Here is a 22,061-nt window from a genome sequence, read left to right on the forward strand (position 1 = left end):
CTCATTCAGGCAGAAATCCAGGACATACTATTAAATCATCTGGCATTTGTAAAGAAACTACTAACTTCACTGGGGTACACCATAAACGAAAAGAAATCACACCTAGTACCCTGCCAAAAAATTGTATTCCTGGGAGCAAGCTTGAACACAACTTCCCAGATGGCCTACCTCATGCCAGAGAAACAAGTTTATTTGACAGCCTACTTCAGACTACTGGACACAAAGGCCCAGCTATCTGCAAGGAAAATACTGCAAGCCCTGGGTTCATGGCCTCTTGCATTCTATTAATTCCATATGCAGGACTGCATATGAGAAAACTACAATGGTATCTAAAAAGCCTATGGTGTCAACATTCTCAGGACCTAGAATCAATGATTCCTATCATTCCTTGTATAAAGACAAGAGTTCCTTTGGTGGGCAGAGGCCTGCTACCACAACAAGGGACTGCCATTCACTCTACCCCCCTGCCGACCAAACCATAACAACAGACGCATCAGACTATGCATGGGGGACTCACTTGGCAGGGCAGTGCATTCAGGGCAAATGGAACCCGAGTCAAATGCACTTGCATATCAATCAAAAAGAAATGTTAGCTGTGCAGAATTCTCTGACAGCCTTCAAGGACCACATTCTTCCAGGACAATTATTGGTAAAGACGGACAACACCACTATTATGTGGTACATAAACAAGCAGGGGGGAACCCACTCATACCCTCTCTGCAGACTAGCCATGGCTCTGTGGAACACAGCCTTGAGCTACAAAGTGCACCTACAAGCTCAGTTCCTGCCAGGCAAGCTAAATACACTGGCAGATGACCTAAGCAGAAATATCATGGACCCACACGAGTGGAAACTGGAACAAAAGATATTCAACATTTTGAGAAACAAATGGGGGAGTCCAGAGATAGACCTGTTTGCCTCCCCTCAGAACTACCAGTTGGACAAATTCTGCACAAGGACTCCCCACAGACAAGCTTGGAAAGTGGATGCCCTGTCCTTCACCTGGAAAAACCTATCAGTTTATGCTTTTCCCCCTCTCCTCTCCAAAGTTCTACTAAAGATCAAACGGGACAAACCAAGGACAATACTCATTGCACCAGACTGACCACACCAACACTGGTAGCCCCTCTTGCACAGTGTGTCGCTGCTGGAACCATGGCACCTGCTTCAGACCCCTTCTCTGCGTCCCAGCAGGAGGGCCAGATTCTGCACCCCAGCTTCAAACCCTGAACCTTGCAGCCTGGCTAATTACCTGAGCTCTCCATTACTATCCCTCATTAAGCAAGTGATGGATGTCATTCTGGCGGCAAGGAGGCCTAGTACTAGAAAATCATATGCTGAAAAGTGGAAAAGATTCTGTTCCTGGAGCCAAACTCAGGGGATGGGCACAACAGTGTCCAATTTGCCGCATATTCTTCAATACTTGACTGAGATGCTTCACAAGGTCCTTTCCTTCTCTTCCATTTAAAATTCATGCCTCGGCCATTTCAGCACATTATAATATGGAGCCACCCCTCTTCTCTCATCCACTGCTGAAGCAATTCCTCAAAGGGGCCAAAAACTTAAGACCACCCAGGAGAGCCCCTACTCTAGCCTGGGACCTTAACTTTGTAGTGGAAAAGCTCATTCTACCTCCCTTTGAGCCAGCTGCAACTGCATAGTTGAAATTCCTTTCTTGGAAAACAGCCTTCCTTCTAGCCATCACTTCAGCAAGAAGGGTGTCTGAACTACAGGCCCTCATGGCAGTGGAGCCTTTCATCATCTTTCATGTGGACAGGGTGTCCCTCAGGACCAATCCTTCCTTTATGCCTAAGGTAGTATCCAGTGTGGCCTTTAATCAGTCCATTCATTTGCCAACCTTCTTTTCTAATCCACAAAACAAAGGTGAACGAATACTGCACTCCTTGGACGTGCACAGACAACTTAGATTTTACTTGGACAGTACTAAGCCTCTCAGGAAATCTGAACAGCTGCTGGTTGCATTTGCTGCAGGGGCAGAGGGGAAGACCATTTCAAAGCAAACCATTCCTAAGTGGATAGACCATTGCATTAATTTCTGCTATAAGCACCATGGAAAACCTACCCTACAAGGGGATAAGACCCCATTCCACCAGGGCTGCATCTAATTCTACAGCCTTCCTCAGAGGTGTTCCTACCAGGGACATCCTAGAAGCTGTTACCTGGAGTTCTGTACATACTTTCACCAAGCATTACAACTTGCCAATTTTTTCTAAATCCAGAGCTGGTTTTGCTACTGCAGTCTTGCAGGGCCTAGTAGCTGTTCCTAATGCTAATTGCCTCCTCCCTTCCTTAGCTTTGGGAATCTACCCAAATGTAATGACTGCAACAGTGAAACACGAAGAACATAGTACAGTTGTGTACACTTACCATAAATGTAGATGTTGGAGTGTATTCACTGTTGCAGTCCTGGTTACCCTCCCTCCAGCCCCCTGACTTCTATTGACTATACCGCTCTTCTTGTTTACTATACTTAAAGCTTTCTGGTGTATTTGCTTTTTGTTGGAGGTGTAACATTGTATATAATTGCTTCCCATTAGGGGGGCACCTGCCATCTGGGGCAAGAAAAACTGATGTAATAGCGTCAGCTGCATGCTTTATACCCCTGACTACCTGATGTCATGGAAGATGACAGCAACCAACGCATGACGCAAGACTTTGATAATCAGGCTGACTGAGGGCTACCTGCAAGCAGATAACCCAAATGTAATGACTGCAACAGTGAATACACTCTAACATCTACATTTATGGTAAGTGTCCATAACTGTACTTTTTGTCTTGCCCTTAACCCATTACGAGGGGGTGCTGAAAATTTCTAAGCCTGACCACCTTTCTAAATTCTTAGCATTATTTTGCCTCTGTAGCTGAAGGAGAGGGTTATTTCATTTTGTAAAATGCCAATTTGCAGAATCGTAATGCTCTGTTTTGACATTGTTTCAAATCGATTGAACCATGTCAACGAAAAGTGTGGAATTTTCAAGTGTGGATCTCCAAGCTGTCATGAAGTTCCTATTCCTGCAGAATACAACTCAAAAGGAAGTCCACGAATGTATGATGCAAACATTGAGTGACAAATACCCTTCTTAATCAACTGTGGAAAAAGTGGTGTGCAAACATTCAGCATGCAGATTTCGAGACCAGAGATGCAGCAAGGTCTGAGAGGTCTCAAACGGTGTCAACTCCTGAAATTGTTGACCATGTCCGTGACCTGATTTTAGCAGATCGGTGAATATCGGCTAAAACAATTACTGAAACACTACAGATATCCAGGGAACATGTTGGGTTTATAATCCATGAGCAGCTGGGTATGCAGAAGTTGTCAGCCAAGTGGGTGCCCAAATGTTTGAATAGTGACAAGAAAAGATGGTGAATGGACACTTCCAAGTTTATTTTGCGGCATTTTCGTTGAGCTGGTACCAACTTTTTGGAACTAGTTACTGTTGCTGAAACATGGTTAAACCACTATGATCCTGAGATAAAACAACAGTCTATGCAATGGCGGCACTCAAGTTCACCAAGGCTAAAGTAGTTCAAGACCCAAAAGTTAACAGGGAAGGTCATGACCACAGTGTTTTGGGATCAAGAAGGTGTTGTAGTTACTGACTGTCTTCCAAGGGGCCAAACAGTTAATGCAGAATACTAGTGTAAGTTGCTGTGTTGATTAAAGGAGGCATTGAAAGAAAAAAAGGAGAGGGAAGCTGCAAAAAGGAGTTCTCTTTTTGCAAGACAATACATCTGTTCACAAGGCTGGCAAAACAATGGATGTTTTGACAAAATTAGGGTTTGAGTGCATAGGTGAATCCACCCTACTCACCAGATCTTGCTCTATTTCCTGTTTCCAAACCTAAAAAAGAGTTTGAAAGGGCAGCAATTTTCAAGTAATTCGGAGGTGATTGCAGCAGCAAACCAGTATTTCAGTGACCAGACTTTTTTTTGGCAGGGGTTACAGAAACTTTAGACAGTGTGCCAAGTGTGTCAAACTTCTGGGTGAATATGTTGAATAACTTGTAAGTTTCATGACTCCACATCATTCCCTTCAAGGTCGGGCTTTGAACTTTTCAGCACGCCCTCATACACTGTGACTATGTTCTTCCTGATGAAAATCTATAAAAAGCAAGTTTCCTGTACCCCCATCCTATGGGAGGTTTGCTCACACCTTCCCCCTACTTTAATGTACTAACTTTATGATCACACAATTATTGAGAAAAGAGAAGCATCCCACAAGGTTGAAAACAGTACCTGTATATACTGTGGTCTTGCAGTGCAGTATATAACACACCACACAATGGGAGACATCTCACTGCAAAGAACTGATGTCAAGGAGCCCTAGATTGAGTTTCCTTTGAATGGTAAATTATATATATATATATATATATATATATATATGTGTGTGTGTGTGTGTGTATGTATATATATATATATGTACATGTGTCTATATGTATGTGTTTATATATATATATATATATATATATATGTGTGTGTGTGTGTATGTATGTGTAAATGCTTTTCTTTTTTCTCATAGTCTAAAGAATTCCATTTTATTATATGTTTATATGTAATGTGTTACAGATACCTTTCTTTCAGGATTACTACTAATCTCTACCATGACTGTCTCAGCAATATTATGTGCATCTGTTCCGTCTTATGAGGGTACTAATGTTGAATGATAGACACCACTAAGCATTCATTTCTTAAGATGAGCAATTGTATATTTTGATGACTTTTGCTGGGAGTTATTTTGTGAATCTTCACATCAGTACAGAAGTGTTTCATAATCCATTTATGGATGAGAAGAGTCAGGGAACATGTTTTATAGTGTTATGCAAGTAAGGCTATTAACTAATGTAGCAGGACTAAAAACTCCAATGTATTTAATCTTTCAGGTTTCAATAGTCGATGCTCAAAACCAAGGGGACCACGTGATCCACCCAAAGAATGGACGTGATGCAGCCATTAATGTAATGGCCCATAATACTAGGATATTTTTTCATTCAATGAGAAAATTACATCTGAAAATATTCAGCTTAACTAACAAAGTTTTTTACTAACATAAACAAGAGCATTGTAAAAACTGTCAATGACAGAAAGGTACATAATTTTGCTGTACTTTTGGTTATTGCTTTGAATTTTGTTCCAAGGCGTGCATTTCAGTGATGAGTTCTAGTGTTTCTTTACTGGGACCAGTCAACTGCCTTATATTTCACTTATGGAGAAAGTATTATATGCAGTTTATTCTCTAACTTTTGAAAGTATTATGACGGCCTTAATTTTTTAACCCTGTTACACTGCTTGTAGATGTATGTTTGTAATACAGTAACACTTACAAGGATCTCTGGATCTTATTTTGCAAATTTCTGATAGCTGCATTGTTTTGTACATGTACAGGGCAAGTAGGTATATAATTTTACAAAGTCAGTTATTAAATATTATTAACAGAAGGTGTAAGAAATCTCTGCATGATCTAAATCTTTGTGTAACATTTTTTTTGTAAATTATTTGCCCTGTTACAGAAAGAATATTATTTTCAGGTGTTTTTATTAACTTGGAAATGAACACTCACCTTGCAGGTCAGCAGAGGTTAAAGATTTGTAATACATTTTGTAAATTTTAAGCAAAGGTTATTTTTATATTATGCAACCTGATCATCACTGATTTAACGTGGTTTTCAACTAGTCTTGGAAATTTAAAGTGCCTTGGAACACTGTGACATTCTATTAAAATGTCACTTAAGTACCCAAGTACATCTGGGAGAAAAGTATCACTCAAACAGATCTGTATTTTACCACGTATTCACCTATCAATAAACAAGTTCTAAGTGCCCAACTGTGTAATTGTGATTATTGATAAGAATAGAACAGTTTTACTTCTGATTTCTGGTTTGTAGATGTGAAGTGTAAACTGCTTAATAAATTTAATAATAATTCATCTTCTGGAAGGACTTCTTTAAAAAATCAAATTCATTGTGAACGTATATGGTGCACTTATTCTGCTGTCATTTTTCATCAGCTTTCTTTAATCTCACTTTGATGACACCCTTCATATGACCAACAGACAGCATATATTTTCTGAGCTCTGTTTTGGTATATGTCTTTAAAGTAAAGATCTCCAGCTCCTGCTGTTAGGGTGTTCATCCCTGTCAGTGTATGCCTTGCCACAAGCATACCATATTATGAGTATGCACCTTGACTTCTTGTCTGCTACTTCTGTTTTACCACTCTTGCAAGAAAAATTGTGGTCCTAGTAGGATTAGTGCAATGCTGAAAAGTTTTAAACCTTTTTAAGGACAGCATTCATGCTTGCAGTTAGTGTCAGAGCTTTGACCCAGGAATTCAGTGCAGGTGCAAGTACAAGTTTTAGGTCTACCTCAGCAGTGCAGGTGCAGGTACAAGTTTTAGAGTACCTCAGCAGTGCAGGTACAAGTTTTAGATCTACCTCAGCAGCAGCAGGGTGCTTCCATTAGAGGAGAACCAGCACATGGATTGCCAGGGAAGGTTCCATGCATGATCCCAGGGTAGCACTTGAGAGACAGGAAAGATAAAGAATCAGAAGTTCAGGCAGTTAGTCTCAGTTCATATCAAATTCCACCTCTCCCATAGCCTCTGGGCCTTCATAGTTGGTCAACTCTCCTAGTTTGAAAAATCAAGCTCACACGCTTTGTCAGTTGATAAGCATGAACTGTTAGAAAACAACCCCACTACAACCACTTTTAGGAACGAGTCCTAGATTCTAGCACCAATCAAATTATCTGGAGAAGGCCCTTCAGTCTTCAGGTGTGAGCTCTGAGGTGTGACTTGGTTCTGGGTACTCCACCTGTTTGGACTGGTCCTGGGTCAGAAACGTATTGATGAAGGTAGAACAGACTTTAGTTGGTACCCAGCCTCTTAGTGCCTGTAACACTTCTGACCATAGTGGTACAGTGAAGAGCTCAGGGACCAGCTGTGAGAAGGAAAGGAATTGTGGGCAAAAAAACAGGCATGTATGACAACCAAACAATCGAGAAATAAGAAATCTGGCAATCCTCTCTGATAATTTCTGTTTGAAGAGAGGAAACAGGCAGGGGTGTCTTCTTTCCCCTTTATTTGCTTTAGATTTAGATCCATTGGCAAAGAAAATAAGGGACTCAGAAATTCAAGGATATAATTGGTATAGTAGTCAAGAAAAGCTGGATCTATTTTTAGATGATATTATTTTATACCTGATAAAACATAAAAGGACATCACAGTGTTGAAAGGCAATAGCTATAAGCTATGTAACTGCAACCAAACTATTCAACAATATTCATATTTATGGGGACATGATAAAATTAAGTACTTGGGGGGTACGGATTAAAAAGGATTCTTGTATGGCAGCTAAGGAAATGTGGGAAGAGACTAAACAAAAGATGATACAAAAACTGAGAAATTGGAAGCTCTGTTATATGGATATGGATAGCAAGATACAAGCAGTTAAAATGGTTTTAGTCTGTTTAGTTTATTACACAGGTCAGGCATATTTTTATCAACTAGAGGAGAAGTTGTGGAGCTAGCAATAAATAAAGAGCTGAAGGATTTTATCTGGGAGGGGAAGACAGCAAGTGTCAAGTGCGATAAGCTGATTCTTCCAGTAGAACTAGTTGGTGGGGGATTACCCGGTTTGAAGAGGTATTTCAGAACTACACAGTTAAGGCTTCTGTACATAGTACAAACAGAAACTTGTAATTCAAAGTGGAATGGGATGGCGATGAAACAGGGGGGAAACATAAGAAACAAGGAGATACTCTGATTTTGGAAGCAGATCCTTAAGGAGAATAACAATAATCATACAGAATATTATTTTCATAAAGTAGCAGAAAGTATTCTAAGAATTAAGCCAACACAGAAATGGAGAAAGGAGATCCTTCTGATAGAGATGACTGCAATTAGGGATACAGGCACTAGGCAGGAGGGGGCTGGAATTTATTGGAGAAAACTGGCAAAAGAAGTAAGGTATTTGGGGTAAATAGAGAGGGAAGGTAATAGAATGGGAAGAAGCTAAGACTTTATTTGAAATGCAGGCTAGAGATTGCCTTCCCTGTCAAGGATTGATATCAGAGTATAGGCAAAGAGAAAGAAATAGGGGGATTCTAAGCAAAAGTTCAGCACTGGTAGAGTTTTTAGTAGAATCTAAAGCACAAGCTGCTGCTAAAAAGGAGGAATTAGTAGAGCATATAAAATATTACATGCTAACTATAGGAATCAATCAGAGGATGTTAGAAAGGATTGGGAAGAGTGATTAGAAAAGCATTTTACAGAGAAACAATGGGAGGATTTACGTATGTCTCCCAAATATGCAACAAAATCTAGAATATTTAGGATCTTTTCTTGGAAGTGTTCACATAGGTATTTTTATACCCGAAGTAGACTCCCAAACAATTTTTCCTCCGGTATGTAGCAAATGTTGGAGGTGTGATGGGGAAGAAAGAGGTCATTCAGAACATATTTTCTGGGAGTGTAATGAGTTGGCAGCCTTTAAAGATTCCCTACAGACTGCTCTGTCAGAGATGCTGGGTGAGCAATGTAATATAATTAAGGAAATGATTTTTTGAGCTATAATACAGAATTGGAATTGCCTAGATATATATATACTTAGACCTTGTGGAGTCTAATTATGGTGACTGTCAAAAAAGCGATTACTAGAAAATGGAAATCAAAGTCTAAACCAACTGTATGAGAAGTAGTGAATATACTAACAGAGGTTAAACAACTGGAAATGGTATCTTTAGGAAAAGGTAGGAGCAAATTGCATAGAAAAAAAATGGGAATTCTGGGAACAATACATACAGAGGAGGAATGAGCTTTAAAAGAAGCAAGATTTGAATGAGCTATGTAATGTTTGAGTGGCAGTGACTGGATAGATTATAAAATATATAAAACATTTGCAACTAAATTATGTTGATATGGTTTGTTTTCATTTATATAAATGTATGATTGCCTATATATCATAAGTGGTAATTTAAAAAAGATGTTTCTTGTTTAAAAAAAAAAAATCGGACAATGAACACCATCAAATGTGTACTAAACATCAGCTACATAGACAAACACAGGATTAAAGAAAAATGGGAGAGTATGAATGAGAATGAGAAGATTCCAGTAAGAGAGGAACTCTTCAATTTCATATAAACTGGACAGAATAAATGAGGAGATAGCCAAACTGATAGGCAATGTGATTAATTATATAACAGCAAATGAGCAAAGAATGGAAGAAGTCAAGGACACATTGCATACTCAGATACTTTAACTGAACTTAAAGATGAAGAGGAACCGGTTAAACTAAAACTAGTTGAACAGGAGAAAACATTTGAAGAGACTGAAAATTACTGATCTAGAAGATCAAACATGTAGAGAAAATCTCTGCCTGTCTGGAATACCTGAGCATGTGGAAGAAGGGGACTGTATAGAGTTCATGAAGGAAGTACTTAATCAGGTAGACTGATACCCACAAAGAAGAAACACATAAAGAGAGAGAACACACAGGGTAAATTTACCCATGGTGAGAGCAAAACAGCAACCTAGATAGGTAGTGTTGAAATTTACAACCTATCGGCAAAACAAAATTTACTGTCTAAACTCTGGAGAAAGGGCCACAAGTTAAAAATAGGAGCAGATAAAGTATGGCCCCACAAACTAGGGGAAGTAGAAATGGTTTTATACCAACCTTTAAGTTAGCCAGGAAAGTGAAACAGAAGTTTAAGTTGCTGTACCCAGCAGTTGTGTATCTACTACCCCACAGGTTCAAAGATGTACCATGACCCTGAGCCAGTGACTGCAGAATTGAAAAAGAGAAGTGTGTGTGTGTTTGTTGGGGAGATTAGGAAAAAGATCTAACAGGTAGACCAAGATCAGCAGAGTATCAAACAAGGGCATCAAAGGAGAGTATACTGGCTAAAACATTCCCTGTATCTCAAAGGAAAATGACGGAGAGTAAAAGAGAAATGAAGGGCTGCATGCTCTAGGTAGTGGTTGAGAAGACTGTTGAACTTATAAATGCCTAAAATGACTGAATTAGTAAAAACTGTGGATTAATAGCCAAATACTCCTTGTTAAAATCATTAGGATAGTAAGTCTATAATAAACTATATTTGAGTCGCTAAGTAAGTTGATAATATATGTAATTGTATAGCACTTATTCAGTTAGAAAATGGGGTGGGGGGGGGGATCGATAGAAGTTCCGTTTCTTGTTTGAAGCAGAGATGCACACAAGAATATTACATATTTTAGACAATGTAGCAAAGTAAGATGTACTTAGATTTAAGTATGAGGCAGTAACACCAGCTACGCACAGACCTTGGAACTTCTCTGCCATAGTCAAACGTCAGCTTGCTTACTTCGCTCCACGCTACAGAAGACCTCTTCAGATAAGTACCCCGTTGGGGAGTTTTTCTTAGGCTTGGTTTGCTGTTGCTCCTTATCTAGCCAGTGTCCTCTAGAAAGAGGAAATGTAAGTGTGGCTGCCAGATTCCACACAAGGCTTCCCATGAACTTTGTTTGTTCTGCTTAGGCCAATCCCACAACCATACGATATGTAGCATTTGACAATTGTTCATCCCAAAAACCCTTCACAGTCGTCTGGCAACCCTGAAACTATTTGTGGAAATCCAGCGACTCAAGCATTTAGTCCTAGGCATGGAACCCGAATTGGCCATTGAGGTGAAGCTGCCAAAAATGAAGGCCAAGGTTTCAAGGCCTACTACTACTGCCCCTCCGATGTCGGACATTCTGCCAGGTACCGGTCTAGGGGCTGTGGGATCTCTGGATGAACTGGCGACTTCGGCGGGTACCGTGATGGAAGCGGCCCGTGAATCTCCAGTAGGCACGTCCACAGAGGTTACTGCGACGTTGGCTCCAGCTGATGTTGTGGGGGAACCAGGCTTCTCTGGATGGCTGCCTATTGTGACAAAACTTGCTTCCACTCCCACAGGCCTTCCCCTTCACAGTCACTAAACTACACCTCTAAAAATGAGGCACAAAACTAAACATCTGTGCTCCACTACTGAAGAACAGCTAGACTGGCAAACATTTTCCCAGTCCTTGGGTTAGGCCTTTATGGCCCTCAGGCCCACAGCTTCACTTGCTCCAGCTTTGCCAACCCTCAGCCCTAGGCCAGCTTCAGTTACCTCCATTCAACCTGCTCAAATCCAGGAGGAAGATTCCCCCTCCTCCTCTGACGAATCTCTCACATACACCAAATAGATTCTCCCCTGGAGTACTGTTCCCCAGATGAGGACTCCTTGGAAGGAAAATCTCCACCTGAAGATATTACCTTTGGAGAAACTCTCTCCAAAATGAGGGAGTACTTCAAGTGGGATGCCACTCAGACAACTGAGGTGCAGAAGAGATATTTTGAACTCCTACAGATGGAGTTTCCCTCTGCTATCCCCCCTGTAATTCCAGCCTTCCTGGATTCATTTGCTTCAACATCCAAGACCCCGGAATCACAGCCTCCATCTCCTAAAAGACCAGATAGGTTTTACAAAGTCCCTGATGAGCACAAGTACCACATTAAACCAGGTCTATATTAGAACATCGAAGTTTTACAACTTTGAATGTGTTCTAATATCAACCCCTATCCAGCAAATGCTGGAAATGTCGAACATGCAGAACAGTGAATTTGTTTCCCACGGAAAAAATTTGCTGTTCCGACACACATATACACAACACAAGCACACCAAACAAACAGCAATCCACACACATGCACTTAAAATCCTACATCTAACCCTACACTAAACTTGTACATACACTACTATCTATCCACTTACCTTAACCCAAACCCTAACCTTAAGGTCCGTCACTATCGCACACACACCTACCCCGCCCTAACCCTCATGTCCACACAATTGCACACTTACCTGACCCGCGCCCTAACCCTAAATCACCTAATCCTCACGTCCAAACAATCGCACACTTACCTGATCCCGACCCGTATCTTTCCACAACAGTGCTGGAAATAACGAAGTCACAGTAACGGCCAACCGAATTCCTCCTTAGGAAGTAATTCAGTGTTCTGCAGCTTCGCTGTTTCCAGCGTTTGCTGAATAGGGGTCAATATTAAAACATTTGAAGTTGTAAAACTTCAATGATCTAATATAGACCCCATTAAACCACCCCTACTGGACCCAGCTGTCACTGCAGTTGCTCCAGACAGGCAATCCAGGCAAATCCCCTCCTCATCTCTACTGCCATCTAACAAGGATAGTAAGGTCATGGACAGACTGGGGAAAAAGATTTATACTTCTTCCACCCTGACCTTTTGAGCCATGAATTATCAAAGTATGCCTTAGACTTGCTCCCCCAGGCAACTTCCTTGCTTTCTTCCTTGCCTGATTCACCTACTAAACCCAGGTGGTTTCTAAGCTCTTCTTCGCAGCACAAGTTGTCAGACATTCTATAAAATGCAGCTATGATGCTGTTGAGGCTTCAGCCAGATCTGCTGCCTCAGCTTCTGTATTGCGCAGATACTCCTGGCTCAGATTACAGCCACTCCCTGATGACTTTAAAAACAAAATCTTGGATGCACCCTTAGACAATAAATTCCTGTTTGGCAAAGGGTCCACAGAACTATTTAAAAACCTACAGGAAAAAAGCGAAGAACTCCACGACTTCAAACATTTGCTAGTCTCACCAGTTTCAAAGTTTTATAGAAACTTTCCTGCTAAACCCTCAGTTGTCCGGAGGGACCCTGCCCCATCTCCCTCGTCCTTAAACCACAGAAAAGTGTCTAGAAAAACAGCATCCCCCAGGACTTCCTCTGCACAGCCCACCCCTAGGCAGCCCTTTCCAGATAGGCCCAACAATGCACAAATGCCTAAGCTACCTGCCTCTCTCACTGTCTACCCATCTGGCAAGAAATCACTTCAGACCGCTGGGTCTTAGCCATAGTGGAAAAAGGGTACTTTATGACCTGGCAGGAAAACCCCCTATCACAAGGCATACCCTTTTCTCCCGAAAAACAGCTCCATCTAATACCCTAGATCATCCTAGATCTGCTTTCACAAGGAAGCATAGAAAGGGTCCCCACAGACCAAGAAGGATGGGGGTTCTAGTCTAGGCTTTTTCTGGTCCCAAAAAAGGATGGCCCTTGGAGGCCTATCCTGGACCTGTCCCTGTTAAACCCCTTCTTGGCAGGTTCCATCCTTCCACATGCTATCCCTTCAAACCTTCTTCCACTACTGCCACCCAGTGTGTTCATGGCCACTTTGGATCTGAAAGAGGCATACCTCCATATCCCCATCCACCCACATTACAGGAGGTTTTTACACTTTGCTGTGTCATCATCACACTTTCAGTTTACTGCCTTGCCCTTTGGTTTACCTACTGCACCAAGGATCTTCACAAAGTGTCTTACCCCAGCAGTAGCCTACTGCAGAAAAAAAGGCATTAAAATCTACCCTTACCTGGATTACCTCATTGTAGCAGAAGAGGCAATTACTGTCAGGGCTCACTTAGAATTCATTGTGTCCCTTCTCCAGAGTCTGAGGTTACTCTCAATCTGTCAAAATCCTCTCACTCCAGCCCAAGACCAAACATTTTTGGGTTGCAGAATATGGACAGACCTGATGAAGGCTTTCCTTCCTCAAGACAAAGTCTCCTCCCTCAGCAGTTTCTTTCAGGAGTTACTTCTTGTCAGCCACATCTCGGCCAGGCAGTTCCTCCAGCTTCTAGGCCTCATGGCAGCTACTCTTGCTATGTTGCCCCTGGCCAGGCTACACATGAGGAAGTTCCAGTTGTACTTGAAAAATGTCTGGTCCCAACACAATCACCCCTTGGAATTCCAGGTGCCCTTCCTACCCTGCCTAAAGACAGAGTTGAGGTGGTGGATTCATCAGATAAACCAGAATCCAGGCCTCCCTCTCCAACCCACCAAACCAGTGCAATTCATGCACACAGATGCCTTGGATCTAGGGTGGGGGGCCACTATGAACGGTCTCAAGGTTCAGGCTCAATGGGAGCCCTCCCTCCAGAAAAAGCATATCAATGTGAGGGAAATGACTGCTGTGCTTCTGGTGCTAAAGACCTTCCTTCCACTGATACAGGCAGGCCCCTTCCAAATCTTCACAGACAACACAACTGTGATGTGTTACATCAACAAGCAGGGGGGACCAGATCCTACTTACAGTGCAGGCGTTCAACACAGGCATGGGAGCTGGCCACCCAGTACAGTGTCACTCTGCAGATGGTCTACATTCCATCTCAAGATAACTATCGGGCAGATGCCCTCAGCAGATCTTTCTCAACATCATGTGTGGATGTTACACAGAGGTGTGTTCTTGGATATTGTCCACCAATGGGACACCCCTCAGATAGATCTGTTTGCCTCCACTCAGAACAGACAACTTCAGCTTTTCTGCTCCAGAATCCCCTCTCCACTAGCTTGGAGAGTGGATGCCTTTTCGATTTCTTGCAAGAGGCTGTTCCTTTATGCCTTCCCCCCTTCCCCCTCATTCAGAAGGTCCTGCTAAAAATCCAGAAGGACAAGCCAAAAATCTTGCTGTTGACTCCCTATTGGCCAAGGCAGCATTGGTTCCCCCCTTCTTCTATCTCTTGCAAGGGCAATCACCACAAGTTGCCTCACAGGGTGGACCTAATCACACAACAGAAGGGATCCCTCATTTACCCACACCTGAAAACCCTGAGCCTAGCCTTGTGGGTGATAAACTCTTGATCCCTTTCAGACTCCTTTATTCGGAGGATGTGCTTTCTGTCCTGCAGGAGGCCAGGAAACTCACTACTAGGAGATCCTACTAGGAGATCCTACATTTCAAAAGGAAAAGATTTTCCAATTGGTGCCTTCACAGGCAACTAGGTCCCTTCAAAGCGGATGTCCCTCTAGTCCTAGCCTGTGTGTGTGAGTTTCTTAAATCAGAATTTTCATACTCTTCAGTGAAAGTACACTTATCTGCCATTTCAGCCTGCTTACCTATGAACCTGCCACTACTTTCCGTTGGAAGCTCTATCAGACCACCTAGAAAACTAATCCCCCCTTCTTGGGACTTGGACTATGTACTGGAAAAACTTACCACTGCCCACTTTGAACCTGCAGCCTCTGCTTCTTTACAGATGTGTACCTGGAAGACTCTCTTGTTAGTAATCATTACTTCAGCTAGGAGAGTCCCTGAATTTTTCCCTTCTCCACAAAATGACAGTGAGAGAGTGCTTCACCCACTTGATGTCCACAGCCAACTAAGATTTTATCTGGATAAGACTAAGAACATTAGAAGGTCCAATCAACTCTTTGCATCTTTCCACCCCAGGGCTCTGGTGAAGGAAGGACGATTCGACCCCAATGCAACAGTATACCTTTCATGTTTAAATTTACATTTATTGTCTATGGGAGTAGCTAGTGGACAGTTTGACCCCAACTGTGTAAAAAAAAAAAAAAAAAAAAGAGTTTTATAAATGCATTTAATTGCTAACATATCAGTCATGATTTTTTCCACTGGAATTTAAATTATTTTTTTCCACTGGAATTTAATATATTAATTAACTATTAACATTTTATTTCATTTGCAAAATATAATTAATTTAATTAATAGTTTTTTAACTTTTAAAATCTGTATTATGTAACATTGCAAACAATATTATTTTAAATTAACGTTAATATTATTACATGTTTTAAACAGTTATATATCCTCATGGCTTTTTTCTTGTTTTATTTATTTATTTTTTTTTTAGGTAATCTTTGACATTTTCTCAGTAACTATTTGGATGCATGAGCAGTATATAACATTTTTTCTTTATGTCAAAATATCTGTGGCTTATTTTTTGTCTTGCTTTGCCATTTCGGTGGGGTTGAAAAGTCCAGGGTCAAAACGTCCTGTACCCCTGGGGAAAGCTGTATCCAAACAGACTGTATCCTCCTAGATATACAACACTATTACCTTCTGTTACTCTTTCCATGACAAAGACTTACCCCATGCTGTAAAAGCCCATTCTACTAGAGCAGTGGCCTCTTCTGGGACTTTTCTCAAGGGCTTAGATACGGCTACTATTCTAGAGGCAGCCACATGGTCCTCTATACATACCTTCATCAAGCATTACAAGTTGAACAACATCGCCAGAGCAGGACTTGCAAGGGCCATCCTGCAAGGTCTCCTGGAGACTGCTACCTCTTCCTCCACCCTTTCTTCTGCTTGAGCTGTGGTACTCTCCCATGAGTGAGAATACTACAGCATGAGAATAGAAAGACATAGATTAATTGTGTAAAATCTTAACATAACCATAGATGTCCTTCTCTTACATGTTGCAGTATTCCCACCCTATGACCCTGAGTGTGACGTCCCACGCACCTTAGAGCAACCAGGCTTAAGCTTTTGCATAGGAGCCAGATGTTCGGGTCACCTGAGGTGGAGGATCCTACAAGTGAGAATACTGCAACATGAAAGAGAAGGACATCTATGGTTATGGTAAGATTTTACACAACTAATCTGTATGTGTAGTAGAGCAGTCTGTTTCTGGAGACCATTACAATAAGAACAAACAGAGCATATGCTTTTGGGGTCATATTTAAAATTTTGTAGCCAAGTATTTAAATAGTAATCAATTTAAGCACTGGAAAAGATGGATACTGCCCCTAGGGTTCGATGAGGACAATAAAAGACAGAACTAGAAACACAATGTGGAATACTTGTAAAGAGAAAAAAAATATGAAGCCTGGGTATTAAAAATATTTAAAGAATGGGGGCAGTAAAGCAGCATTGTGAATTAAAATAAGATTACTTCATTTTCAGGGGTTAATTATAACTGAAAATAAAAGGGAGAGTGAAAGAGAGAGAGAGACACAAAAGTAGATGCCAACTATCCCAGAATGGTTTGGTATATTATAAGTTCATAGGTAGGTACTAGGCTATCTGCCCAAGGCCATTTATAAACCTAGCCAGATTGTGTCGGCTTTTGCCACCCCATTGATTAATTAACTGAGCCTCTGTCAAGCAGAGCCAATGAAGTGATCCCAGGGGTGTATTTTCTGTTACCCATCCACTCGTTAAGGTTTCTCTTGAAGAGTGTGAGGGGCTCTGCCTAATGTAGATAGAAATTTTGTTCCAAAGCATGGGGAGTCTGTGACAAGGATCTATCCCTCCAGCATGTTCTATTTATTGTTGTGGCAAGGTTTAGCTCACTAGAGTGCGTGGCTCGCAGTGACTTGGATTTCTTTAGGTGGAGCATGTCCATCAATTCTGAGTTGGACATGGCTTTGTAAGTCAGGCAGAGATCACCTCTGAGTAAGCAATATGTCACTGAGTACAGACGGAGTTTTTTCTGTCGGTCTGCTTAGGACATATGTTTGAGTCCATTAATCCTCTTGGTGAGGTACTTTTGTGGTCTTTCCAGCTGTTGGAAGTGTCTTGTGAGGTACATTCCAAATGGGGCATTGTACTCTATGATGGGTCTGATGAGTGACAAGTAGAGGGGCACTATAACCTCTTTATTTCTAGATGCGAACCCTTTAGTAATTAGATGGGCCACATAGAAGGATTTCCTAAACTACTTTGGCAATATGATTGTCAAAGGAGAGATTACTATCTACCTGGGTCCCCAGATCTCTTATTACCTCTTCTGTATTAAGGGGGCTGCCAACTATGTGGTAATTTGTGGGTGTTTTGTTTTTCCCAAATGGGATGACTGCATTTTTTGACATTTAGCTTGAGGCCATGACTTTGACACCATGTGTCCGTCTCAGTAAGGCCTTTTTGGAGGATGTCCATGTCAGCCAGAGAGTCAATTATGGCTCCCAGTTTGCAGTTCTCAGCGAACTTGGTTAACCATAGTCCTCCTGTGTTTGCCTGTATTTCTGAGAAGTATATACCGAACAGTAGGGGTCCCAGGACCGAGCCTTGTGGGACACCACTTGTGACTGGTTTAGAGTCGGACCTGGAGCCTGCTATTCTTACCCCATGAGTTCTGTCTGGAAGCCTGTTGGCAGCCCATCTTGTGACGTAGGGGTTTATGTTCAGGCTGATGAGTTTTTCTGTAATACCTGAGTGAGGAATGGTGTCGAACACCTTGGCGAGGTCAAGGTAGGCTGTGTGAACCACCTTTCCCTCATCTATGGCCTTGGTGACTCAAAGAAGTCAACCAGGTTTAGTAGGCATGATCTGCCCTTAAAGCCGAACTGGGTTGGGTCAAGTGTTTGGAGGTTCCCAGTGTCTTTGTTAATGAGTTCCATGATGTGCTCCATAGCTTTGCAGACTAGGCTAGTCAGGCTTATGGGGCGATAGTTACCAGGGTCAGTTGTGGCCCATCCTTTGTGGAGCAGAATAACCGTTGCTGTGCACCATTCTATGGGCACGTAGCCTGTGGAGAGGCTGAGGTTGAACAGCGTGTTTAGGTGGGAGGTTAGTTTGCTCTGTAGTTCGTGCAAGACGTGTCCTGGGATACCATCTAGCCCCATTGACGCTGTGTTTTTGGCTTTTGAAAGGGCTGTTTTCACCTGTGCATCTGTGATTTTCAGGACACTACACTTTTCTGGTATTGTTGTGGGCCCTTTTGGAGGTGAGTGGGGGTGAAGTTTTCACTGAATCTATCTGCCAGGATGTTGGCAATATTAGTAGGTTCAGTATATTTTGTGCTGTTTTGCACTAGCTCAGAGCATATCTGTGAGTTGCCACTGAGATTCATGACATAGCTAAAAAAGGCTTTGTGGTTATCTTTCGATTCCTTGGCTATTTTTCTTTCAAAGTTAGCCTTGCATGATTTTATGAGGGACCTTAGTTTCTTACTGATACTGATCAGGGATGTCTTTCCTTCTTGGGATTTGCTTTTTTTCTGAACTAGTTTCCTCCTTTTATTGTATAACCTGTTTATGGCAGGGGTCCACCAGACTGGTTTCCTTCTCTTAGGGGAGTGAGACTTGGTTTTGCTAGGGATGGCACAATCCATGCATCCTTGTAGGTGCTCATAGAGTGCATTTGTAAAGGATTCTGCATTTTGGGCAGGGTTATCCTTTAGCCTTTTCTCACCAGTGCTCTCCTGAAAAATGTGTCCGCAGCTTATTTTCTCATATCTGCCTATTTTTTTTTTATCCTATTGATTTCATATTGATTTATTATAGATAAAGGCTATTGAGACATGAACACCAGGGTCAGAAAATGTAAACTAATATCAAAAACATATAGAGCTCTAGAGGACCACAGAAATCAATAGGATCAAAAAAAAAATTAGATATGAAAAAATAAGCTGCGGACACATTTTACAGGAGAGCACTGGTGAGAAAAGGCTCCACCTAGAATGCAAAAAATGCTCCCACAGACAAAGTTGTTGCTGGAATTGCAATACTGATGAAAGAGAGACATGGAAAGATTCTTTAGAATGTACAAGGGTCTGTTGATAGTTTTCTAAGGCAGGTTATGGATACTGAAATCGTAATAAAGGAAAGTTTGCTACTAAATAAGGTTGAGCAGAAGATGCCTAATTATGTACAACTGCTAGTATTCTTAATCCTGCTAGTGGCAAAAATATAACAACTAGAAAGTGAAAGACAAAAGAGAAGCTGAATATTAAGGAGCTAAGAGATCTCATGGATGAGGTAGAAGAAAGAAATGAAGATACTGATTACTCACAGAAATAAAATAGTGGTCAATAGTCAAAATGGAATATGGTGTACAGAATGGAAAGCAACGAAGGATATAATGTGTTTTAAAATGGTGTCAAATGTAGTAAAGACAAAATAGGTAATTAAAGGCATAAGCTGGCAGATATTGTAGCTGACTATATGTAACTATTTTCTTAAATTTTGAATTACAACATGGGGTGCTCATGCAAGAATATAAGTAACATGGTCGACCCATTGTGAAGGCTGCCAGCCAGAATTTTGTAAATAATCCTGTCTCATTTGTAAACATTAATATGATCCACAAGCTTGCCTTACAAATGTAAGAGAACTATATGTTATGTTTAAACTATACGTTATGCGCTGAGCTTCAAACATGTAACCACAGTGCACTCTGCTGGAGAAGAGCAAAAATGTATATGGACTATATGCCTGTGCAGATGTATGTTTTCATAGCAGAAGTTGAGACATACAGAGTTAACTTGCAAACTCTGAGAAAATAAAGACATTTACGAGTGTGTTGACCAGAACCGAAAGACGGAATGTCTTCAGCTGGAAATTGTTTGAGACAGAAATAATTACTAGGTTTAAAATGTAAAGGTGTTGATTGTTTTACGACTTCCAGTTTCAAGGAAGCTTCTAAGAGATAAGTATTTTTCATAGAGACACGTTAAATTCTGTTGGTATCTGTTTAGTCTGGGAACTAGATGCAGATGTCAAATAGTGATGTCATCTAGCTAACCCAGCAGTAATGTGCATTATTAATTTAAGAACTAATGCAGAGAGAAAGTGCATTTTGTATTTTGTTCTGGACCTGTAAACATCTCTTCAGCACTCAGTGCATTTTGTATTTTGTTCTGGACCTGTAAACCTCTCTTCAGCACTTTTCATCTGTATCTGCCTAGCTCTGTAAGTAAGACATTAAGGGGATAGTATCTCTTAGACAAGGATAAGAATATAGCAAGAGTAGTCTAGATGTTTTCTGTATTTATGTGAGACTGTTCTGCAATGTTGTTTTAAACTATTTCTTGCCTGTGATTTTGAACTCTATTTTCACTGTATTGTGTTACTGTGTATTGTATTGTTCTTTTATTATTTATTAAATATATTTAAACCTTTTAATTGTGTCTGGTTTTGTATACAGATATTTAAGCTCTTAGAGAACTTGCATATGTATTTGGTGATACTTTATAGGCCACTCCAGTAGCCTTGCTCCTGGTCACACGTACCATTTGGATAACAGTAACATTACACAGTAGAATTGGTCACCCTTTGTAAGGGCCTTATGGTAGCTGATATGAGCTGGTTGATGGCAGTCCTAACTAACTTTTAGTCTGGGCAGAAGGGGGCATAGCTAGTGAACCTGTGTCAGCCTTCCCCAGGACTGTCTGTGTGTTTGGATATAAATCAAATCTCAAAGTGTGTGAATGTGTGTCAGCTACTTGGGCAGGGACACGAAACACTGGTTGGACAGAGAGTGCTGGAGATTTTGGCTTGACCACTCGGCTGAGATCGTAAACCCTACAGCTGTGCCAGTGGGGAGTCTTATTAGGGATCTGGAGAAAGAGGGAGAAACCAGCCCCAGACTGACTGTGATCTCTGTGTGCTCTTAAAAGAAATTGTATTTTACTGTGTGTGTACTTGTTATCTTCCCAATGTGTACATCCCTCACTGGTGTTAGTGGTGGGGAGTGAGGCTTCTTGACTACTGGGCCAGTGCAGGGGTGTCACATATTAACTGGTGGCAATGGTGGGACTGAGGCTTCTTGATTACTGGGCCAGGGCAGGGATGTCACATTTTAATTGTTTGACAGTGGTGGGATAGCCACATCAAATATTAATTGTTTGATATTGGTGAGATAGCCACATCACATATTAATTGGCTTGTAGTGGTATGGATATTGAATTCCTGTAGCTTGGGTACAGTGATCACTGAAGGTGTTTTTGTACTCTAAATCATCCATGCAGTGAACATTCAGAGTTCAAATCACAATTGTTTTATTTCTTTTATTAGCGTAGTTAGGGAGAGCAGGCAAGCATGTCAGCAGAGGAGTATGGCAAGTTGACAATGAGCCAGTTGGCTGAGATGTGCCAGGCTAAAGGACGGGTGCATGGAAACCTGACTAATGCAGATGTGATTGCAGCTTTGGTCACAGCTGCAACAGAGAATAGCAACCAGAAGGACAATCAGACTGCCCTTGGAGATGTACAACTCTCAGGAAATGGACAGCTCAACCTCTCCACAGAGGACTTAAAAATCCATCTGGAGCTAAAGAGACTTGAGGTGGAGGCCAAGCATTTGGAAATGCAAGCAGCATGGAGACTGAGACATCTGGAAGCTGAGGAGAATGAGAGGCAGATCCAACATGAAAAGGAGATGCTGAGCAAAAATGTGTATGGACTGTATGCCTGTGCAAATATATGTTTTCATAGCAGAAGGTGGGACATTCATAGTTAACTTGCAAACTCTGAGAAAATAAATAA

At 41.4% G+C, this 22,061-nt stretch overlaps 2 protein-coding genes across 2 annotated transcripts in view; both read left to right on the forward strand.

Annotated features, from left to right (window-relative positions):
- The window catches only part of PTPN12 (protein tyrosine phosphatase non-receptor type 12), a 3,019,581-nt gene extending 3,013,743 nt beyond the window's left edge, over positions 1–5,838 (forward strand). The window contains exon 18 of the mRNA XM_044088562.1: positions 4,902–5,838. Coding sequence (XP_043944497.1) covers positions 4,902–4,963 — 62 coding nt within the window. The 3' untranslated portion in view covers positions 4,964–5,838. The remainder of the gene's footprint in view (positions 1–4,901) is intronic.
- RSBN1L (round spermatid basic protein 1 like) overlaps positions 1–22,061 on the forward strand; it is a 1,493,418-nt gene that overhangs the window by 694,835 nt on the left and 776,522 nt on the right. The gene's annotated exons all lie outside the window — the stretch shown is intronic.

This window comes from Protopterus annectens, chromosome 11.part0 (genome assembly GCF_019279795.1).
Source record: "Protopterus annectens isolate FY-2018-M chromosome 11.part0, PAN1.0, whole genome shotgun sequence".
Lineage (NCBI taxonomy): Eukaryota > Metazoa > Chordata > Ceratodontiformes > Protopteridae > Protopterus > Protopterus annectens.